Source organism: Petromyzon marinus, chromosome 42 (genome assembly GCF_048934315.1).
Source record: "Petromyzon marinus isolate PM22_M1 ecotype Great Lakes invasive population chromosome 42, UKy_Petmar_22M1.pri1.0, whole genome shotgun sequence".
In the NCBI taxonomy this organism is placed as follows: domain Eukaryota; kingdom Metazoa; phylum Chordata; class Hyperoartia; order Petromyzontiformes; family Petromyzontidae; genus Petromyzon; species Petromyzon marinus.
In genome coordinates this window covers 14,313,127-14,337,171 of record NC_133708.1, presented here as the reverse complement: position 1 = coordinate 14,337,171, position 24,045 = coordinate 14,313,127, and the positions used below count along the sequence as shown (strand labels likewise).

The window sequence follows — 24,045 nt, the reverse complement described above, 5'->3', positions numbered from 1 at the left end:
AATTCTCACGACGTTTCAACTGCAACACAAGCAATCATCATCAGGTGTGAAAACCACAAGAAAATTTGAAAAAAGTGGCGGTTATTTTTAACGTTAGCACTACGGAGAGATATTTGACAGTTTGTTCAGATCGACGAGTCCATCTATGTTCGGAAAAGAGGAGGGGGGAGACGAAAAATAATGAATGCGGTCTGAAAGCCACCTTAAGCGTGATCAATCAATTAAGGCCCGAAATGGTTTATCAAATCCTTCCAATGATTGCTAAGCCAGAATCCATCTTCTTGGTTGAAATTGTCTCTGTGTTTGTATATGTGGATAGCCTCATGAACGAATCTCTCATGGTAGCCAGATGGCTTGCAAATAACCTCTGTCTTGGAGAAGTCAATGTCATGTGAACCCACTGAATTATAACAGTGATCTGCCACGGCCGAGGTGTTGGTCCTACCGTGTTTCAGGTCAGCTTTGTGTTCACGAATGCGGTCTGAGACATGTCGTTTTGTTTCTCCAATGTAACTACTACCACAGAGGCAACTTAGTTTGTAGACGCCAGGGTACTGTATGTCCGGAATCACATCTTTTACGGACGGAACCAGATCACTGATTTTATTTAATGTGTTGAAACGGACCTGGATCTTGTTTATTCAAGATTTTGGAGATCTTTTTTGTGATCCCCGCAATGTAAGGTAAAGTAATGGTTTGGAAAGACTCCTCGAGGGTCCTTATTCATGGTTGGAGTGATAGCTTTGCGGATTGTGTAGTCGGAATAACCATTAGCCTTAAGAGCTTGGTGTACGTGCTTGAGTTCACTGGCTATATGGTCCTGGTCAGATATGCATTGGGCTCTATGGTGCAGAGTCTTGATGAGAGAATTCTTCTGGGATGGATGGTGGTGGGAATCTGGTTTCAGGTAAGCATCCGTATGGGTAGCTTTCCTGTAGACAGAGTGGCTCATTGAACCATCAGGTTTTTTTTATTAGGACATCCAAAAAAGGTAGCTTGCCATCTTTTTCGACTTCCATGGTAAATCTGATGGCTGGTTGTATGGAATTGATGTGGTCGAAGAATTGGTCTAGAGCAGGCCGGCCATGTGGCCAAATGACAAAAGTGTCATCCACGTACCTCTTCCATAAGGTTGGGCGCAGAGTGGCAGTCTGGATGGCGTCAGTCTCAAATTTATCCATGAAAATGTTGGCTACAACCGGAGATAGGGGGAGCCCATCGGGGTGCCCTCAATTTGTTTGTAGAAAGCTCCATTCCAAGTGAAGTATGTATTGGTTAAGCAGTGTCTTACCAGGGGGGGTACCTCAGTGTTTAGTCCTTGATGAACCAAGTCTTCAATGATTGCGATGGTGTTAGGTACAGGAACTTTGGTGAACAAGGAAACTACATCAAAACTAACAAGAAGGTCATCTGGGGACAGAGAAATACCCTTGAGTGTCCATACCAGGTGAGTAGAATTTTGTACCACAGAGGTGTTTTTTCCAGTGAAAGGCCGCAGGATTTCCCTTCTACGTGACTTTACCGAAAGAACCAAGAATGTGTTAAACTTATTAAAAGTGGTTTGTCGATATGTGCACGATGATATAATTGCCCTATTCAGAGAATTGCGTAATGACGTCATCGCAAACCTAGATGACATCTTCATACAATTCCCTCCCCCCCTACTCCGCGCAACGTTGTGCGCGATGACGTAACTCAGTCTGCGCGCCGTGCGCCAAGCGTAACTTGTTACGTGATGATCTCATAACTGGCCTGACGTCGTTAATTGGGCAACTCCGTACGTGATGACATCATCGGGGTACGTGATTGCGTCATCACCGCAGTGCGTCTAGTCAAAGGAGCGGCGAGCCCAACCCCCGGGGCCCTGCAGGCCCGGCCGAGCCTTGTCCCTCGCTTGCCAGTTACGCCGTGGAAGAGGCTCCAAAGTCGGCGAACGAAACCAGGCGAGGCCAGTGCGACACTGGGGCTCGGGGCACGTCCGTCTTACGGAGCGAGCGCGGTTCTTAAGTTGTTTTAATTTAACACGTGCGCATATTTACATTTCTGTGCGTGTAGGTTTAGTGCGTTCACTCATTGGTAACAATTTATGTTTACATAGGCGTACACATATAGCCTAGACCCACAGTGTAAAGTAACAAACGTGTAGGGGAGTTTTTATGAATTGCAGTTGTAAGTAATGTATACTTTAACGAACATAATTGTAATATCTAACGTTGCTGCGTCACGAATAATGCAATGAAAAAAATGCGCATCAAACTTCAGACCTTGAGCATGTTTGAGCCTGAGTAGTGCTTTTCTGGGCGACCCACATGGATAAACAGGTGTTAGAGGCTGCTGAGGGCAGTGCTGTGAAATATAGTGCTACATAGTTATACTGTACTCTAAAGTCTATGCCCTCCCCCGCCCCCAACAATCCACACCGACCAGCGTGATGAAGTATGGTCAAGATAAACCCTTACGACCCACCGAACGTTGTGGTGAGGCCCGTGACCGCAGACGCACTGTGGGCTATTCTTAAGTCTGGCGTAGGTGGCCTTAAACAGCTGGCTCAAGTAGTTGGGAGCTATAGGAACGAGGAGCTATACAAACTCGAGGTGATATGAATGTGGAGCTATACACACTTGGGGTGATATGAATGTGGAGCTATAGGAACGAGGAGCTATACACACTTGGGGTGATATGAATGTGGAGCTATAGGAACGAGGAGCTATACAAACTTGGGGTGATATGAACGAGGAGCTATACACACTTGGGGTGATATGAATGTGGAGCTATAGGAACGAGGAGCTATACAAACTTGGGGTGATAGGAATGTGGAGCTATAGGAACGAGGAGCTATACAAACTTGGGGCGATATGAATGTGGAGCTATAGGAGCTGGCGGCTATACAAACTTGGGGTGATATGAATGTGGAGCTATAGGAACGAGGAGCTATACAAACTTGGGGCGATATGAATGTGGAGCTATAGGAGCTGGCGGCTATACAAACTTGGGGCTATAGGAACTAGGAGCTTGGCAGTGGAGAGGCACCGCGATTCAGTCCGCAGTTGAGCCGAGCTGCGCAGCCGCACTGGAGGTGACCTCCCCCCTCACTATTTAGCGTCGTACGCAAGGTCACTTACATGACCTCACACGTCACAACATATCTTGGTTGACATTTGACTTGAGAGGCCGACCGAAACTGAATTTCTGGTTTCGGTTTTGGCCAGAAACCGAAAGTGAAAAATTGACTTTCAGACGAAACCGAAAGTTTAACTTCACTTTCGACGGAGACCGAAACAGAAAGGTTTATAACCGAAGTTACCGAACACAAGATTTATGAAATGTCATGATGCAATACTACTTTAATTAAAAATAAATCTCGAACTAATCATTCAGAGCCTGCAGTAAGAGTCGCTAAATATCAAATCTTTAGGTGTTACTTCGTAATTATATCCAAACAAACGAATGTTGTAGTTAAGAAATACCAGTTTTTCCGCATTCTCGCCCAGCAGGTTGCTGCGCCTTTATTCAGAATCGACTTTAGTGAAGTAATCCCACACCGCATGTTTCGATGTTCTTCTGATTAACTGCTCCGTTTATTAACTTGAATTTTCTACTTCACTCAGGTTCATAATTTCGTTATCACTAATTCGCCACGGAACTATTAACTAACTGAATATCAATATTATCAGACTTCGAATTTCGGTATCAACACGCGTGTAGACTTAAGCGAACGCAACACATAAGCCAAAGCGGGCAGGCGGCTGGGAACAGACAACAGAGGCACTTTGTTGTCGTCCCGCCAAAGAGACTCCACCCACGGATACAGATGCAGGCTGCCGTCTGTTGACATTAGCAGACCATCGTTGCGGCTGTAACTTCGCTCCCAAGCTGCCCAAGCTGCTGCTGCTGACGTGTGTGTGTGTTTGCAGCCTATCGCATAGGATTGCCTAGCGCCGACGGACGGGCCGATAGGTAGATTGATAGACGTAGCACTAGCGTTATATTCTAAAAATAGATCTTCGTCTGACGACCGAAAGTCAATATCAGTTTCGGCCAAAAGCGAAAGTTAAAAATTTACTTTCGGCCGAAACCGAAAGTCTGCCGAAAGTGGCCATTTGCCAACTTTCGGCGCCGAAATCGAAACCGAATTTCGGTCGGCCTCTATTTGACTTAATTCTAGATTTGAAGTTTTCGTGACTGCAAAGATTCATACTCTTTGTTTTTTTTTCGGTAAAGTCACATAGGTAAAAAAATGAAAAAAATTAAATCGCGACGTTTCGGGCGCAACACAAGCGTCCTTCAGGTGGGAACTTGACAAACGTCATGCACCAACAACTGAGCTGACACCTAATTCACTCATTAGCTTGGTAATCTCATTCACTCACACGGTAATTTCATCCACCCATTCACCCACGCGGTAATAATCTCTCCACTTATTCACACGGAATTCTAACTCGCGTACATATGGATGCCAACATGTACATGTACAGCCCGTTTTGTCGATAAGAACGTATTCATGAAAGCCACACTGAGTCGTAGGACTCCTTTTCAGAAGGGTCCTGCGTTGGGTTTTTATTTAAAGATTTAGAATGTACAGTGCAATGAAGGGTTTTGTTTCCTTCCCCTCTGCTACCCAAAACGTATCGCACAGCTGCTTTATGACAACCTGATTGTGTTTGTGGTTATCGCCCATTTAATCAATAGCCAGGTTCAACCATGCTTTGCTTTGGAAATCTGATAAGACCAGTTGCATTCCAGGCGATTGATCATGGGCTGACGAATGTATATGTTTGAACGTCTTTTGCACTGTACATAGAGAACCGCGTTAATCGATGTTTACACTGAACAGTGTAAATGGAACCTTAGAGGTCCAATATTGACAAATCTATTGGCAATATTTACATTCTCCTTAGAATTAACTTTCATGTCTAAAATTGTGTCCTGCAACATTCCTCAATGAGCAGTTAAACAACCACATTGTCGTGTTAGTGTGGCTTGTGCTATTCATAATGGCCTTTGTCAATCACTCAGCCAGCACTGTTGAGAACTTGGGTTCAAATCGAGGTGTCGGCCATCCACCAATGATTAAGCCGAGTATAGCAAGTTAGTGGTCTCAGCCCGGTCACCAATAACTTTTGAAGAGAACCATAGAATTATGTCGACCCATAGACTGACATGGACTGAGTTGTGATTAAATTGGGTTTTGAAGTGTAGTGAGTGGTCTCATCCCAGTTATCAATGACTACACAAATGAATCACATCCTGCCGATTGAATCATTTCCTCCCCGTGTTTCCCATGTTTTGTGGTTGACCCATGCAGCCATGGAGGAGCCGGCCGGCATGGAGGAGGAGCTACCAAGTCCCACCACTGATGACACAGCGATTGCCAATCAGGTGGAGGTCTGGTACACTGACTCGTCGCCTGACACACCAACTCCTGACACACTGACTCCTCGCCTAACACACCGACTCTTGACACACTATCACCCAACAGATGGATGCCTACACAAGGGTCCTGGGACCTACGATGGCTCACGAAGAAGATATTGAAGATTTTGACGAAGATAATGATGAACCGTCATCATCCTCAGCTGATGATGACGACGACGATGATGGTTACGACGATGGCGGCGATGGTGGCGGTGGTCTCCTTGCGTCCAGCGTGGCCGATCAGGTCACGGCACACCTCGCCGCTTCTGGTAAGGACGCTCACCCAGGCTCGCCCATGCTCACCCACACTCACAGGCTGGATGCGCGATGCCGCCACTGCTGTGAGAGCTAACGCGTCCGCGTTGTATCACCCGAGGCCCCGTGGGGTTGGCGGCCGCTGCTGCCGTGGCGACGGGGAGGAGGAGGCGGCGGCTGCATGCCTTCGAGTCGAACCCGTTCGTGCGCAAGCGGCAGCAGACGAGGCTTCTGCGGTCAGCCAAGTGGCACACACCCCGCACTCTCTTCTCACTCGCTCCTCCCTCTCGTGTTACTCGTGCCTTACCCTATGCTCCTCAATCTAGCCTACCTCTCGCCTCACACTCCTCACTCTTAACTCTCTCTGCACGCTCCCCTCACCCTTTCCTCACCCTCTTCTCACTGTCTCCCGCATTTGCCTCACTTTTCTCACTCTCATTACCCTCTCCTCACTGTCTCCTCACTGTTTTCTCACTCTCCTCACCCTGTCCTCACACTCCCCTTACTCTCTTCTCACTCATGTTGCATCCAAATTCGCTGCTTCCTCACTGGTAATGTCGTGATTCACCCCCTCTCCCCCACCCCTGCCCCCCTACCCCCCTAGGAAGCTGAGGGGCATGATAGACGAGTACACGACCCGCGTGGGGCAGCAAGCAGTGGTGCTGTTTGTGTCTCCACGTAAACCCAACCCCGTCTTCAAGGCCTTCGGCGCCGCGCCGCTCGACAACGTGGTACAGGGACGAGCAGGGAGTGAGGGCGGGCGGGCGGGCGGGCGGGCGGGCGGGCGAGCGAGCGAGCGAGTGGGCGAGCGATTGAGCAGGGATGTGAGGAAGGGTGAGCCAGAGTGAGCCGGGGAGAATTGGGTAAGTGGGGACTCGTTGGGTTGGGGTGAGCGTGCGTGAGAGCGGTGAAATGGTGAGCGAGGGAGAGCATGGGGTGAGCAAGGGAGAGCGTGGAGTGAGCTTGGACGATTTTGAACCGTGCGAAGAAGCTGTTCCCCACCACTGCGCTATGAACCGAGTGACCCAAGTTTGATCCCTGCTCATAGCGAACATCAGTGGCAGCGAATATCTGAATCAGTCCAGGGCTTCCCCTCGGTCGACCTTAAATAGTTCCTGGTTCGGTGTGTATTAAATCTAAGCATTGGGGAAACAAAGGTGTTTGGCCATTGTGCTGGCCACATCCCGCCCCCTCATAGATCCTCGCCAACAGCACTTGCCCTGACAGCTTGTGTGGGCCCAATGGGGAATCTGTGTTGTCTTAGTGCGTGAGTGTGTAGATGTCTATCCGTGCACTTGCGTGCGCGTCTGTTTATACACGTTGAACCAGTCCTGGGCCTCCCCTACGTTGACTCAGCCTAAAATTAGTACATCGTATTATGTGTAAACATCAGCACCAAGCAGACCAAGGCAGCCGGGCGTGGTGCTAGTTACCCACACCTCGTGTGCCGTGCCGGCCTTCATAGGCACTACTCGCGAACAGCACTTGCCCCAACAGTCTGTTAAGGGTTGTATGGGGGATCTTTGTCTTCATACACTCGTTGCCCCAGGTGCGCCGGTACAAGTCGTCCATCCTGGAGGATGTGGAGGAGGCACTTTCAGTGCATGCCCCCGCGGTGCACGGGGGGCAACGGCAACCGGAGCTCCCGCCACTCCTTATCGACGGCATCCCCGTATCCGTGGACAAGATGACGCAGGCACGTGTACACACACACATGCATGTGTGTGTACACGCTCGTGTGTGTATGCACATGTTTGTGTTGGGCGCGATAGTGTAGCGGTTAGCACACTGCGCTATGAACCCGGCGATCCGTGTTCAATTCCTACTCATGGCCAACACCAGTGAAAATTATTTGAACCGGTCCTAGGCCTCCCCTAGGTCGATTCAGCCTCAAATGAGTACCTGGTGTGGTGTGTAGACATTGCCACTAGGGATACAAAGGCAGCCGGGCATGGTGTTGGCCACCCACCCCCTCGTGTGCCTTGCTGGCCTTCATAGGTGCACACTAACAAGACTTGCCCCAAAAGGCTCTTGAGGCTATACGGTGGATCTTTGTCTTTTGTTTGTGACACTGTGGTGATGGAGCAGGCCCAGCTGCGGGCCTTCATCCCTGAGATGCTGAAGTTTTCAACGGGCCGCGGGAAGCCAGGTTGGGGAAAGGAGGCGTGCCGACCGCCGTGGTGGCCACCCCACGTGCCGTGGGCCAACGTGCGCTCCGACGCACGCTCCCACCAGCAGAAACAGCTGGTGGGAACCACACATCGACACAGACACATACAAAGATCCCCCATAGCACGGTTTGCTACGTACGGCATGGAAGAAGTTCAACATAGATACATATATATAGCCGAGAAGACGGTATAACAAAAATGTGGACTCATCTGTACAGGATAGTGTTTCACCCTCGCACGTTTGGGTTTTGTCCGTGTACTCTTGTTTCCTCCCATATGTATACACACATATCAATTGGCCAATAACACCTTAATATGTAGAGGACTGCAGAGCTCAGTGAATCTTTGGCATCCACTCATTTGTGGAATTACTCTTTATTAACACGCACCGCAGTATTAACCAGAGCAGCCACCAACTCATGAAGCTGTGCAACCGGGCGGCCGTGTGGCGCACGGTGGCAGGTGTCTTGGACGCATGCACTGCGCACCATCGTCAAGAACTGCTACCGGCAGCACGGGCGTGAGGACCTGCTCTACGCCTTCGACGATGGGCCCATGCCACAGGTGGCCGCGGCGGGAGGGCGGGCCGGCGACGATGTTGCCGGCGACAATGGTGCCACCATTGCGGAGCAGGAGCAGGCCACCACACTGACGAGCATGCTACTTGGCACGGACGATGACGGCGGTGGCGCCACCATGGTGCAGGCGATCAACCCTGATGGCTCCTTGTCCCTCGTACAGGTGATGGTGAGTGTGGTGATGGGGTGCATAGTGAGTGTGTGTCTGGTGAGTGCATGGGTGATAGTGAGTGCATGGGTGATGGCGAATGTGGTAAGTGTGTTGGTGCTTATATTTATCCAGTTCTATCCATGAGAGTTTGGGAGAAACCCGTAGTACACCCCCCGTCGAACCCCTTCATCCAGCGGATAGAAGATGGCTGATGACGAAGTATGACCGACCACTCACCACCTGTCTCCTCCCCTGAAAGATGGACAGGGGATGGACGGAGGTGGAAACCCTCTCCGACATGGTCTACCAGGCGGGGGTCCACGACACGGCCACCGTCACTGTGGCCATTAACAGGTGCCAGCCTGTGCCACCGAGACCCAGCACTCATACTGACAATCACACTGACAATTGCCCTAACACTTACCCTGGCACCTAACATACTACACACGTAACACACGCACCCTAACACTCATACACACAAAAGTGAACACGAGTCTGTCAGTGTGTGTCTGTGTGGGGGGTGGTAGCGCAGTGGTTAGCGCGCTGCGCTATGAATCCGGCGACACGAGTTCGATTTCCGCTCATGGCCAACACCAGTGATGATTATTTGAACCAGTCCTGGGCCTCCCCTATGTCGACTCAGCCTCAAATGTGTACCTGGTGCGGTGTGTAAACATCGCCACTAGGGAGACGAAGGCAGCCCAGCGTGGTCCTGGCCACCCACCTTTTTGTGTGCCGTCCCGGACTACACATAGGTGTTCACTAACAGTACTTGACCCAACAGTCTGTTAAGGCTACAAGGGAGATCTACTCGACATTTGTGAAAAAGAGCTTTGTAGCTCATCGGATTCTTCCAATGTAAATAAATATTCTGATTGTCTTTACAGCGAAGGCACGGTCACTGCGGTGACGACCCTGCCCGGTGGGAACCAAATCCTCTTCTCTGGCGAAGCGGCGGCCGCCGTGGGTGCCCTTGCCCAGCACGAGGGTACAGCTCTCCCTCACTACTCGCCACTCCACACTTCCCTGGCCTGAATTCACCTTGAGCCAACCTCACGTTTACCCTGACCCACGCCCTCCGTGACCTCCCGACCCCACAGGGTCTTACCACGTGAGCTTGGCGTCGGACCACCCTGCCCAGGTCTCCGTGGCAGCGACGCACGGACTGGCGTGTGCCGAAGACGTGGAGGTTGTGACCCTGGGGTGATGTCGCCGTGACCTCTTCCTTCCCGGAGGTACGCGAGGTCACGCAGCGGACTTGCAAACCCATGAACTGTGAGAAGAGGGACACCTTTCACTTGATGCATGGGAACCTAGGAGGGGCGGAGAGGACCCTTTTTGGGGATGGGGGGGATTCCTATTTCTAGGTGGACTGAACAACAACGGCAAGAAGTGAGCAACGCAAAGTGTCGCTGTACGGTCGTGTCGTGACAAAACCACCAAAACAGCAATCTGACAAAAGCAATGACAATGATAGTGGAAAGAAACAGAGGCAGAGGGAGGAAAAAGACAGGAGACTGACGGATGGAGCAGATGGAATTTGATGACGATGATAGCCCACAGTGGAGTATAGCCGCTGCCGCTATTGCTGGAAGTTCACGGACCCCAGTGTCCCTGCGGGGAGGGGCTGGACAGGAAAAGGAAAGAAGTAGAAGGCAGATTTTTTGGGGTTGGCGGTGTGGGTAGCGTCAGGAGTGAGAGGAAGGGTGGTTGCAAGTAACAATTTACCAAAAAGTTTAATAGAATCCATCCGAACGCCCGCGCCGCGGTACACGCGTCCAGTTGTGGTCGTTGTCCATGATCAATCCACTACTGGGTGAAGGCATCCCCAAGTTGCTGCCACCTCTTGTGATCCTGCGGTGCAATGATCCATTGGGCACCCGCACACGAACCAATCTGCTTGATGCATTTCCTCAGTGGGAGTCCTCTCGGATGCGCTCCATTCCTTGGCTGCCACTCCATTCCTGTTTAACACATAGTCGGCTTTCGTGCCCAATTATTCATGATGAAGTAGTTTTTTTTGGATTAGATCACATACATGTAAAAGTGTTGTACACCTGCCTCCACCCGATGCAGTTAATTAGTACGGATTGGAACGAGCAAAACATACAAATTAGTTACAACCTCAGGACCTGCCAGTAGTGTGTTGGAGAGCAAACCCACAACATTTACAATTGACCATTTTGACGTTTTGTTGGTGATTACAATCAGCATCGTCAGGTTATTGCCAGAATGCTAAATAAGTCTTCCTATTTTGGGTCTTAATTAGAGTAAAGTGATGGCATTAATTGTAAATGTTGCGGGTTTGCTCTCTAACACTGGTGTGCTGGGACGTTTTGTTCACGTGACAAACCTTACTAATTGGCTGTCATGTGGAGGTGTGTCTACGACACATTTACACGATCTTACCGAAAAAAATATTTGTCGTGACCTTTACAGTTCTTGACCGCATCAAGTTTTGTGTGCGACGATCGTTTTTTTTAGGGTCCATGAAAATTGTACGCCAGCTTTGTGCAGAGGCTTTCATTCAGCACCCGGCACACCACATGTAGTCTACTTTGCTGTAGCTATGACAATAGTCTCGTGTCTTGCTGGCACTCCATTCGTATTGCGAGAACAGGAATCTCTTGCAGCCCAGGAGTCGGCGAATGCATTGAATCCTTTGCACGTTGGAGGAGGAGAGGGGGGCGAGTTGGCAGTGGGGGCTGTATGGCTCATGGATGCTTCAACTCTTGGAATGCAGTCAAATATCTTCACGCGCTGAGGGTGCAGGGTCTCCCTTTGTGCGTGTTTTGTTTATTACTAATGATGCGCGCGCGTGTGTGTGCTGTAAAAAATGAGCGTTATTCTATACTATACATGATGTTAATTTTGCGAAATAAAGACCGTTTATATCCGTGTGTGCAGTGTGCTTTCAATGCATGGAAATGGGACGACACGGGCCAACGGAAGTGTCGTATTTGCCGATTGTTGCTGAGGTTAGCAGTTGTATGAAAAGCAAACTGAAATTATTTGTATTTTACCAAGTAAGGCCCATTGAGCTGTATGGCTCCTTTTTTCACACACTTATTGAACATGCCGCATTGTCATTATATTCTTTGGAATCTTTAATGCTTAATATCTTCAGATCTACGAAGCCTAACGAGCTGACATTACCTACGCAGCCTCGCCTCGCGTGACAATTCAAGATTTCAATTTTAAAACCGGTCCAGGCCTCGCCCATCATGGTCCTATTCGTGTTTTTAACTAAATCTTACTAAATAATGATCTTGACTTAAAGCTTTCATGACTGCAGGAATTCATATTCTTTGGGTCTTTCGGTGAAGCCACGTAGATAGAAAAATAATAAAAATATCACGTTTGGATCGCAACATGAGTAATCGTCATCAGGTAAAAAATATATATAGCGGGAGAGCTACTGAAGCAGGATGTTATATAGGTTTGAGATGGGCTTAGCCCAAGGGTAAGTGAGTGGGGCTAGAGATGGAATTTGCAGCCACGACGACGCAGCTGTGGAGGTGGCCATTGTATTGTGAGAGATTAGCATGTCAATGTAAGCGAACCACCGCAAAGATGGCTGTGCTTGTGAGACATCCAGCTCGTTAAAAAACGAGGGACACCGCCAACTCAAGGACAAGGAGCAACGGTGGCTGTGTTAATGAGGCATTTAGCGTGTATGTTTTGTGAGTTCTTTAAGACGGCATAGACGGATGATTGGAGGCAACACTTATTTATTACAAAGGACTTAACATTACACAACACAGTCCTTAGCTACACAGGGGTAACGGCCCCTGTACCTGCTGCCTGGAAGGGTATAGCCCCTCTTGTACTCGCCTTATTCCTGGCTAAGGTCTCGGGGTCCTCCGGCTACACGGCCCTAGGGGAGGCGAGCTTGACCTGGCCCAGCCAAGGCGCAGGTCTCAACCACTGGCCACTCGGACCTGGCCCTGATGAGGAGGTCGGGCTCCGAGGCTTCCAGGATTGTACCACTGGCTCACTCTGCCCGGCGCTGATAAGGACGGCGGGTCAGATGAGTCCCAGGGTCCTGGCTAGCTGGCCTGTCTTCCACTGGTTCGTCAGTCTTCGCTGGCAGCACTGCCCAGACCCTCTCGGGCTCCTGCCTTTTATGCTGCTCTGTGGCTTGCTCCGCCCTAGCCACGCCTCCCTTCCCGAACCTTCTACCAGGTTCGGGAAGAGTGACATCATTCCCCGACAGCCCCCTACCTGAGTGCTGGCCCATTTGCTCCAGGATCCGATCTGGCCTTCAACTATCAGCCTCTTGGCTATACTCCCCAGGTACTGGCTCAACCCGTTAACTGTCCCCTAGAGGTAGGTAGTGGGTACTGTCCGGAGATGGTATACGTAATTCAGAGAGTCGGAAATAACTGCATGTCAGGGATCACATCCTTCACAGATAAAATGTTTGATCATGATTTTGGAAATCTTTTTGGTAACTTTTATGTATGGCAAGGTGATGTCCATCACCTTTCCAAAATCATGAGCAGACACAAGATCCAGGTTCGATTCAACACAGTACATACAATTTGTGATCTGATCTCATCTGTGAAGGATGTGATCCCTGACATGCAGTACCCCGGTGTCTACAAACTAAGCTGTGTCTGCGGCAGTAGTTACATTGGGGAAACTAAGCGACATGTCTCGGACCGTGTTCGCGAATATAAGGCAGATCTGGAACACAGTAGGACCAATACCTCAGCCGTGGCTGATCATTGTTTTAACGCTGTGGGCACACGCTACATTTATTTTTCCAAGACGAAGGTCCTCTGCAACAAAGATTTGTTCATGAAGCCATCCAGATATATGAACACAGACAATTTCAACCGAGAAGATGGGTACAAACTGAGCAATCATTGGAAGGACGTTATTAACCAGTTTAAGTCATAACTGGCTGTGATGTTTCCATCCTACCTGCCGATGTTAGCAGTTATTTCCCACTCTCTGAGTTACATACACGCTAACTAACACAGCCACCGTTGCCCCTTGTCTTCGAGTTGGCAGTGTCCCTCGTTTTTTTAACGAGCTGGATGTCTCAAGCACAGCCACCGTTGCGGTGGTTCGCTTAAATTGACCTGCTAATCTCTCCCAAAACAATGGCCACCTCCACAGCTGCGTCGTCGTGGAGGGGTGTCAACTCTCGGATCTCTAGCCCCACCCCGTTACCCTTGGGCTAAACCCATCTCAAACCTAGAAACATCCCGCTTCAGCAGCTCTTCCGCTATATTTTTATTTTTTTTCACCTGATGATGATTGCTTGTGGTGCGATCGAAACGTGATATTTTTTATAATTTTTCTATCTACGTGGCTTCATCGAAAGACCCAAAGAATATACATAATGATCTTACACTTTATCCACCCCCCCCTCCCAATTTTTTAAAATCAAGAATGGTCGCGCCCCCCTACGTGGGCAAACGTCTGGTCCAATGACAGCGGCTGTTGCTGCCCAGCCTATAAGCAATGAAAGGAGCGCTTCTATCGCCGCTCGTCATGGCGCCTGAGCGGCCGCTGTGCTACCCTCTTCTTCCTCGGTGAAAGAGTAACAATTGCACTACAAACTATTATGAAATCTTGACTTAAGCTTTCTTGATTGTTGGAATTCATATTCTTTGGGTCTTTCGGTGAAGTCACGTAGATAGGTTACCGAAAGACCCAAAGAATATAAACTATTATGAGGTAAATCTTTACTTAAAGCTTTCGTGACTGCAGGAATTAATGCTCTTTGGGTCTTTCGGTAAAGTCACGTAGATATAATTTTATTTTTCTATCTACATGACTATACCGAAAGACCCAAAGAGTATTGTGAGGTAATAAAAACCGAGGTTTTTCAATGCACACACTTTTATTTGCACTCAAAAGTATAAAATAAATTACAATGACTCCCGGAATTAATCAAATTTGATGTGGTCAATAAAAGTGTAAGCTTGCATCAAAGAAAATTAAACATCGAAAGCTGCCCACTTTTATTGAGCACATCAAATTCGATTAATTCCGGGGTCAAACAAATGTGTTGTCTACTTTTTAATGCAAAGAAAAGTGTGCGTTGAAAAGCCTGGTTTTTATTACCGATTTTTTAAGTAGTTAAGGTAAGAGCAGGGATTGCAGTGGGGACGAGGGGCGGGGCTTTGCAGTGGCGGGCGGGGGCTTGTAGTGAAGGGCGGTGCTTGTAGTGATGGGCGGGGTTTGTAACGAGGGGCGGGGCTCGTGGTAAACGGGGCGGGGCTTGAGAGCCCGGGCGACAATGGCGGGCCAGTTCGATCCCGTGCAGCGCGAGATCCACCAGGACTGGGCGAATCGCGAGTACATCGAAGTGATCTCCAGCAGCATCAAAAAGATCGCCGACTTCCTCAACTCGTTCGGTGCGAGAAAGCGGGAAGCCCCCGACGTGCCAACCCCCCCCCCACCTCGCCCCCCTCTTTCCCTCACCCTCCGCCGTTTACATTCCCCAGCGCGCTCAGGCACGCGCTCCGTTACGAAGGTCGCAGTTGGTCTTGCGAGAGCACGTGATGCTGCTTTTGGCCAATGGGAATCGCCAACACGGCCGGCGATATTTATCCGGCGTAGGATATCGACTTCCCTCTGTGTTTATAGTAGTGGTAGATTTACCCCTTTGGTGATGGCGCTGTGATGTTACTCTAATGTGATCTGTTATGGTGTTGTGATGCTACTCTAATGTGATCTTTGATGGTGTTGTGATGTTACTCTAATGTGATCTGTTATGGTGTTGTGATGTTACCCTAATGTGATCTGTTATGGTGTTGTGATGTTACCCTAATGTGATCTGTTATGATGCTGTGATGTTACTCTAATGTGATCTTTGATGGTGCTGTGATGTTACCCTAATGTGATCTGTTATGGTGTTGTGATGTTACCCTAATGTGATCTGTTATGGTGTTGTGATGTTACCCTAATGTGATCTGTTATGGTGCTGTGATGTTACCCTAATGTGATCTGTTATGGTGTTGTGATGCTACTCTAATGTGATCTTTGATGGTGTTGTGATGTTACCCTAATGTGATCTGTTATGGTGTTGTGATGTTACCCTAATGTGATCTGTTATGGTGTTGTGATGTTACCCTAATGTGATCTGTTATGGTGCTGTGATGTTACTCTAATGTGATCTGTTATGGTGTTGTGATGTTACTCTAATGTGATCTGTTATGGTGTTGTGATGTTACTCTAATGTGATCTTTTATGGTGCTGTGATGTTACCCTAATGTGATCTTTGATGGTGTTGTGATGTTACTATAATGTGATCTGTTATGGTGTTGTGATGTTACTCTAATGTGATCTTTGATGGTGTTGTGATGTTACCCTAATGTGATCTGTTATGGTGCTGTGATGTTACTCTAATGTGATCTTTGATGGTGCTGTGATGTTACTCTAATGTGATCTGTTATGGTGTTGTGATGTTACTCTAATGTGATCTTTGATGGTGTTGTGATGTTACCCTAATGTGATCTGTTATGGTGTTGTGATGTTACCCTAATGTGATGTTTGATGGTGTTGTGATGTTCCTCTAATGTGATCTTTGATGGTGCTGTGATGTTACCCTAATGTGATCTTTGATGGTGCTGTGATGTTACTCTAATGTGATATTTGATGGTGCTGTAATGGTTATGTTATGGTGTTGTGATGTTACTCTGATGGTGCCGTGATATGTTTGATGCAGCTGCGATGGTTCTGTGGCGTGCTGTGATCGATGTTGTGTGATGGAGCTGTGAATAGATGATGTAGCGTTTTCTGTCAATTATAATGTATCTGTGATAATATTCTTTGTTTCTATGATTATGATGGCATTGTGATGTTTCTATGACTGTGATGGCACTGTGATATTTCTGTGATGGTCCTATGGTGGTACTGTGATGTTTCTGTGATGGTGCTGTGGCTGAGATGTTTCTGTGATGGTACTGTGATGTGTGATGGTGATATGATGGTTCTGTGATATTTCCGTGATGGCGCTATGATGTTACTGTGTTTCTGTGATGGTGCTATGGAGGGATGGAGCACGTCCGAGAGGATCGGCCACCGATCGAGATGGAGCGATGAGATCCACACGTGGCCAACAAGTGATGGGTAGATTGTTGCATCGCAGGATCGTAAGAGTTGGTGGCAACTTGGGGAAGCCTTCATCCAGCAGTGGATCGATCATGGCTGATGATGGTGTTGCTGTGGTGTCTTGAAAATACCTAATCCTAACCCACTTTGCCTTTGATATTGTCTCTACTGCTGCTGGCATCATCTCTGCTGCTGCCACCACTGCTACCGTCATTCCCACCGGCTGCTTGTGCGCGGCGCAGACATGTCGTGCCGTGCCCGTCTCGCCGTGCTGAACGAGAAGTTGACGTCACTCGAGCGGCGTGTGGAGTACATCGAGGCTCGGGTAAGAGGAGGGGGAGTGGTGGGGGGGTGACCAGAGCGGTGGGGGGAGGCAGGGCGGTGAGACACACACACACACACGGGCCCCTCCCCAGCATCTTAAAGCATAGCATCCCCCCACGGTTCCACACATCGCGATAATTCAGAGTAACAACTCAAGTCATGGGTTGAGTGTTTTTTTTGTGTCATTTGTAGACTCGATTTTGTTGTTTTGTTAATGGTCTATCTCATATTACACTGTCCTATTTGGGTTGTCTTATTATATTTTAATAATTTTCTGTAAGGAGGGGAGACTGAGTGAGTGGAGATGGAGAAAGTGGAGACACATAAGGGAGACACATGGGTGAGACAGAGGATATGCAAAATATGAGACAGAAAGACACGCGAGAGAGACACTGTGAGGAGAGATACAAAGAGGGGAGATGCCATGCCTCCGTTCCCCACCCACATGGAAGATCACAGGAAAATACCTTTGCCAAATATAACCACGCTGATGTGTCTTCGTCTCGCCGCAGGTGACCAAGGGGGAGACGTTGACTTAGCAGACCTTCCCCACGTGTCACCGTCACCACACGGATCCTCATCGTCCCATCTGCCCTCTGCGCGGAGCCCCTCCTTCTTCCTCCGCGTCCGTTTCCTCCCCCACCGCGCGCCGATAACACTACTACTCACCACTACTCACCACTACCCACCACTAACCACCACTGCTCACCGCTCGCTGCCCTTCACCATTGCCTTAAACACGAAGCCTTGCCTGCGAGCTGGGAGCATGTCCATGTCCGCCATGGCACGCACCGCGGGTCTCTTTGGGCGCCAGTCATCAATTTTGATGTCGCTCCTTAAAGCTCGCTGTGCGCGCCTCGACTCGCGGTTTTAAAGAATCGCACGTTTGACATGCGTGTATGTTGCACGTAATGGGTTTGTGTGACCCCTGCAGCCACAAGAGGCCAGTACATTCACTATAGTGTAAACAAACTAATTATGGTTGATTCAGATGTATTATCTGAATCCTGAGGACTTGTCGGATTGCAGGGCGGTGAACTGTTACACCCCTAGCATGTCTAGGTGTTGGGGTCCATTGCTCCTGCTGGTGTGTCCCTGGGGGCCTCTCATGACACACAGAGGCCACCTGTTGTTGAGTTTGCCTGCGTCCCATGCCCGATGTGGCAATTTTTGTACATTGAGCGTTTGTTATTTTTATTCCACTGCCTTCCCATGTTGGGTTACAACGGCGCTGCTGCATCACCATGAGACGGACAAATCTTCGTTTCAAAATCTTCAGCGAGCAGCGCACCACCTCGTGTCACAACAACCCTGGAAGTTGATGTCACAGATTACTTATTAATACAAACTTCAGATGAACTTTTTTCAATACGCCGTGCAATGAGTGTTCCGTCAAACCTGTCAGAGCCTGGATTTTGCCAAATTTAGTTGAAAACTCCCAAATTGTATTTGATGGTTTCTTGTGAAGTCATTGGTGACCAGGCCCGAGACAAGTCACTGCTCACTACTGTGTGCAAGTTCCCCTTCCAAATACTTGTACCCCCTTGTGTTTTTTTGTAACATTGTAAACTTTCTTTGCGTGGGAGTCTATATCTGTCCTTTTTTTTACCAAGACTGAACCACTAACCCCTACCCCGAGGGTACAACCGCCCTCCGATCCACCCGGCCACGTTAATTGCCCATGCCGCACGTGAGTCCGTGTCAGGTTTTCTTTGCACGCGTGTGGTGGAGCTGTATGGGGATGATTGGAGGGCTTTGCCGAGGGTAGCATTTAAATGTTAACTTTGCGTTCGAAATTATTGACAAATAGTCGCCCGTCTATGATAGGATCCGCGATATCGGTTCCTCCGTACCACAGTGGAAAAGAGGAGTTGTGTAAAACACGCTGACTCGATTGGCGCCAGCCGGGAGCAACGCCACCTACTCCCCCTCCGCCCCCTTTGCCCCACGCTCATCACCGCGGGTTCTCAAGGTGTCCCCCCCCCCCGTGTCACGAATAAACGTCGCATCCTTGGCCCTGTGTTCGTGCCCCTCTTTGTCCTCGTGATTATGGCTGTGTGCAGGCTGGTGAGCTGCCTGTTATTGTATAGAATATAAGAAACATTCATAAACAGACAATTAGCCTCCTTCACATACTCTTTCGTTCTTTTGGTAAAGTCACGTAGGTATAAAATTAAAATAGATCACGACGTTTCGGGCGCAACACAAGCATCCGTCATCAGGTGGGAAAGCATAGTCTGCTGCTGAGGCAAACTTTTAAAAGGTTTGAAATGGGTGTAGCCCAAGGGTCAAAGAAGTGGCCGGGGCTAGTGATGTTAATGTTAGAAATTGGCATGTAACTGTAAGATAGGAAAGCGGCCTCCTAGACGAGGACACGGAAGTGGCTATGTTAATGTGAGAGATTAGCATGTACCTGTAGAAAAGGAGGGTGAGCATGAGAGATCTAAGAGGGAGGCATAGAGAGTCGGAAATAACAGCTGACATAGGCAGGTAGGATGGAAACATCACAGTTAAGACAGTACCTGGTTAATAACGTCCTTCCAATGATTGCTCAGTTTGTACCCTTCTCCGTTGAAGTTGTGTCTGTGTTGATATATCTGGATGGCTTCATGAACAAATCTCTGAAGGTAGCCGGTAGATTTGCAGAGTACCTCCGTCTTGGAAAAATAATTTCGTGTGAGCCCATAGCATTAAAACAATGATCGACAACGGCAGAGGTATTGGTCCTACCGTGTTTCAGATCCGCCATGTGTTCACGGACGCGGTCCGACACGTTTCATTTCCCCAATGTAACTGCTGCCGCAACCACAACTCAGTTTGTAGACACCAGGGTATTGCATGTCAGGAATCACATCCTTTACAGATGGGATTACATCACGGATTTTGTGTACTGTGTTAAAACGAACCTGGATCTTGTGTTTGTTTAAGATTTTGGAAATAATTTTGGTAACCCCTATGTACGGTAAAGTGATGGTTTTGGTTGGATCCTCAGAAGGTTGTCTCCGCATGACTGGGGAGACAGCTTTGCGGATTGTACGGTCCGAGTATTTGTTCATCCTGAGGGCTTGGTGTACGTGCTCCAACTCACTGGCTAGGTGGTGCTGGTCGGAGATGCAACGGGCCCTATGGTGTAGTGTTTTGATATGGGAATCTTCTGGGCTGGATGGTGGTAGGAGTCAGGCTTTAGATAGGCATCCGTGTGGGTAGCTTTCCTGTAGACCAAATGTCCCAATGAGCCATCGGGTCTCTTCTCGATCAAAACATTCAGGAATGGTATCCTTTTCCACTTCCATAGTGAATTTGATAGACGGGTGTATGGAATTGATGTGGTTGAGAATTTAGTTCAGTGCTGGCAAGCCATGTGGCCAGATGACGAACGTGTCATCTACGTATCTCTTCCACAAGGAAGGACGTAGGGTGGATGTCTGGATCGCATCTGTCTCAAATTTCTCCATGAAAACATTCGCTACCACTGGCAAAAAGGGAGAACCCGTTGGGGGTACCCTCATTTTGTTTTTAGAATGTACTATTCCAGGTGAAGTATGTGTTGGAAAGACAGTGCCTTACCAAAGTTGGTACATCTGGATTCAGTCCTTGGACCAAGTCTTCAATGATTGCAATGGTGTCAAGTACAGGTACATTGGTGAACAGAGAGACTACATCGAAACTGACAAGCAAATTATCTGGAGACAGATGTCTTTGATTAGAGAAACCAAGTGAGGTGATTTCAGTACAGCTGAGGTGGACTTGCCCGTGAAAGGAAGCAGGATCTCAGACAGAAATCGGGCCATGTTTGTCACGCCATATAAAACAAAGTGTTTACACATCCAATCAGCCCTCACGGATTTCTGGGAGTGCATACATTCAGCAGCATTGGTTCACCACAAGCAAACCACTATTGGTTTTGACTCGGAGAGGGTCTTTGCCTATACACATCTGGCAGCTAAGCATTATTTCAAGCGAGCTCGTGCTGATAAGACTGTCAAAACTACACCTTGCGAATAGAAATCTGGCCGTTCACCACCATTGGTTCAAGCGATCCTGACTGCTGCTGCTGATAAGACGCTGAATGTCAGGTTCGCTCAGCTGTGACCTTCTTGACGTCATGTGGCAGCGTCCAGGAATTTCTCGGGGGAAGGGGTTGGAGGGGGGAACGTCGCCGGGGGCTTGCCCCATTCGTAGTGGGTGTGTCGTGAAGTCATGCAGCTGCACTGCTATCGTAGAAAGTGGGGGGCGGTGGCGCAGCAGTTAGCGCGCTCCGCTACAAACCCCGGCCCGCCCAAGTTCGATTCCCCCTCACGGCCAATAACGGCGAATATTTGAACCGGTTCTGGGCCTCCCCTAGGTCAACTTGGCCTCAAATGCATACCTGGTACAATGTGTGAACATCGCCACTTGGGAGACAAAGACGATCGGGCGTGGTGCTGGCCACCCACCACCCTCGTGTACCGTTCCAGTCATCATAGTTGCTCGCTAACGTAACTTGCCCCAACAGTCTGTGAAGGCTATAATGAGGATCTTGTCTTCGTAACACTATAGGCCCTATAGGGACAACCCCAACACGTTCGTCGATAACACTGTGTGGAGTGTGGACTTCATAGAATAATCAAAAATGGGTGTCGCAAGGCAATGGTTCTTATTCAGGGCACATGATGCACACAATACGGTGCTTACTCTTTGGTTCTATTCGGTAAAGTCACGTAGGCAAAAAATAAAACAACAATAAATCACGACGTTTCGGCCACAACACAAGTGGCCTTCATCAGGTGAAGGGACCAAACTGTCCAGAGGACAGCGTTGGAGTGAAGAAAGCCAACCCCAGGTCGCCTCCTTTAAGCTGTGAGGGGGTAAATAGAAAAACGCTTTGACAAAGGAATTAGCATAGAATGTACTATGTGAAAGCTTGGAATTAGCATAAAATGCTGTACTACCATGAAAGTTTGGGATGCCACTACTTGAATAAATATACTGTACCATTGAAAATTAGTTTAATGTTTGGTTCGATTTAGAACATCTTTCCAATGATTGCTTAATTTGAAACCATCCTCTCGGTTGAAATTGTGTCTGTGTTTGTAAATCTGAATTGCCTCGTGTACAAATCTCTGATAAAAAAAACCCGTGGGTTTGCAGAGAACCTTGGTATCGGAGAAAACTATATCGTGATCACCCACAGCGTTGTAACAGTGATCAGCTACGGCAGAATAATTCGTTCTGCCGTGTTTCAAATCTGATTTGTGCTCGCGAATTCGGACAGAGACATGTCGTTTCGTCTCCCCGATATAGCAGTCACCACAGGTGCAGATCAATTTGTAAACCCCGGGGTACTGTGGTCTCTCTGTTCACCAAGGTCCCAGTACCTGATACCATTGAAATAATTGAAAATTTGGTCCAACATGGACTAGACCCCGATACACCTGCGCTGGTTAGGCACTGCCTCACCAATACCTACTTTACTTGGAATGGCTCCTTCTACAAACAAAATGAGGGTACCTCCATGGGTTCCCCCTTGTTACCAGTGATAGCCAATGTTTTCATGGAGAAATTTGAATCAGACGCCACCCAGACTTCCACCCTCAGACATTCCCTGTGGAAGAGATATGTAGATGACACTTTCGTCATTTGGCCACATGGCCTCCCAGCTTTGAACCTTTTCCTAGACCACATCAATTCCAGACACCCCGCTATCAAATTCACCATGGAAGTGGAGAAAGATGGCAAGCTGCCATTCTTGGATGTTCTGTTTGAATGGAGACCTGATGGCTCATTGGGACATTCTGTCTACAGGAAACCCACCCACACAGATTCCTACTTGAAACCTGATTCCCACCACCACCCGACGCAAAATAATTCTCTCATCAAAACGTTATACCACAGGGCTCATTGCATTTCGGACCAACACCACCTGACCAGTGAATTAAAACATGTACATCTGGCCCTAAAGAGGAACGGATACTCTGACCGTACCATCCGCCAAGCTGTTTCTCCCTCCATACAGAAACAGCCACTTGATACTTCGATCAAAACCATCACACTACCATATATAGCAGGCGTTACTAAAAAGATTTCCAAAATTCTAAACAAACACAAGATCCAGGTCCGGTTCAATACAGTACACAAAATCCGTGACCTGATCCCTTCCGTGAAGGACGTCATTCCTGACTTACAGTACCCCGGGGTTTACAAATTGATCTGCACCTGTGGTAACGGCTATATCAGGGAGACGAAACGACATGTCTCTGACCGAATTCTCGAGCACAAATCAGATTTGAAACATGGCAGAATGAATTCTTCTGCCGTAGATGATCACTGTTACAACGCTGTGGGTGATCACGATATAGTTTTCTCCGATACCAAGGTTCTCTGCAAACCCACGGGTTTTTATCAGAGATTTGTCCACGAGGCAATTCAGATTTACAAACACAGACACAATTTCAACCGAGAGGATGGTTTCAAATTGATCAATCATTGGAAAGATGTTCTAAATCGAACCAAACATTAAACTAATTTTCAATGGTACAGTATATTTATTCAAGTAGCGGCATCCCAAACTCTCACGGTAGTACAGCATTTTATGCTAATTCCAAGCTTTCACAGTAGTACATTCTATGCTAATTCCTTTGTCAAGGCGTTTTTCTGTTTACTCCCTCAGCTTAAAGGAGGCGACCTGGGCTTGGCTTTCTTCACTCCAACGCTGTCCTCTGGACAGTTTGGTCCCTTCACCTGATGAAGGCCACTTGTGTTGTGGCCGAAACGTCGTGATTTTTTGTTGTTTTATTTTTTACCTACGTGACTTTACCGAATAGAACCAAAGAGTATGGATCCTTGCAGTCACGAAAGCTTCAAATCTAGAATACGGTGCTTGTGCTACGAATGGCCACTGTGAAACGTCTTCGATATACATTTTTTAGGCCACACTTATTGATGAATGTGTCGAGTTTCTTGTTTTATTAATTGCACAATCGCACATTGTAAATTAAGTTTTACAGTTATAAAAGAATAATTATTTGTAAATAGTATATATGCTGTTTGTCTAGTAATTGTGATTTTTAAACATTGCATTGCTCGTTTAAATGTTAAT

General features: G+C 48.1%; 2 protein-coding genes across 12 annotated transcripts; both read left to right on the top strand.

Annotated features, from left to right (window-relative positions):
* The first annotated feature begins 1,734 nt into the window (after positions 1-1,734).
* Positions 1,735-11,470, top strand: LOC116951128 (nuclear respiratory factor 1-like). 11 transcript variants are annotated; one of them, XM_032969555.2, is made up of 12 exons: positions 1,808-1,943; positions 2,428-2,477; positions 5,306-5,379; positions 5,480-5,684; positions 5,792-5,906; positions 6,275-6,401; positions 7,220-7,366; positions 7,759-7,917; positions 8,304-8,588; positions 8,830-8,924; positions 9,458-9,558; positions 9,671-11,470. In XM_032969555.2, exons 2-12 carry the CDS (start codon positions 2,432-2,434, stop codon positions 9,775-9,777), a joined length of 1,461 nt encoding a protein of 486 aa, XP_032825446.1. In that variant the 5' UTR covers positions 1,808-1,943; positions 2,428-2,431; the 3' UTR covers positions 9,778-11,470. The 11 variants fall into 11 exon arrangements, with proteins under 11 accessions (XP_032825455.1, XP_032825450.1, XP_032825446.1 ...); XM_032969556.2 differs by having other exon boundaries at positions 5,306-5,385; positions 8,304-8,582; XM_032969554.2 differs by having other exon boundaries at positions 5,306-5,385.
* A 3,306-nt stretch (positions 11,471-14,776) lies between these two features.
* LOC116951177 (putative protein BRICK1) lies at positions 14,777-18,981 on the top strand. The gene is made up of 3 exons (XM_032969648.2): positions 14,777-14,944; positions 16,886-16,968; positions 17,480-18,981. The coding sequence occupies exons 1-3, from the start codon at positions 14,827-14,829 to the stop codon at positions 17,504-17,506; spliced, it is 228 nt and encodes a 75-aa protein (XP_032825539.1). The 5' UTR covers positions 14,777-14,826; the 3' UTR covers positions 17,507-18,981.
* The last annotated feature ends 5,064 nt before the right edge of the window (positions 18,982-24,045 follow it).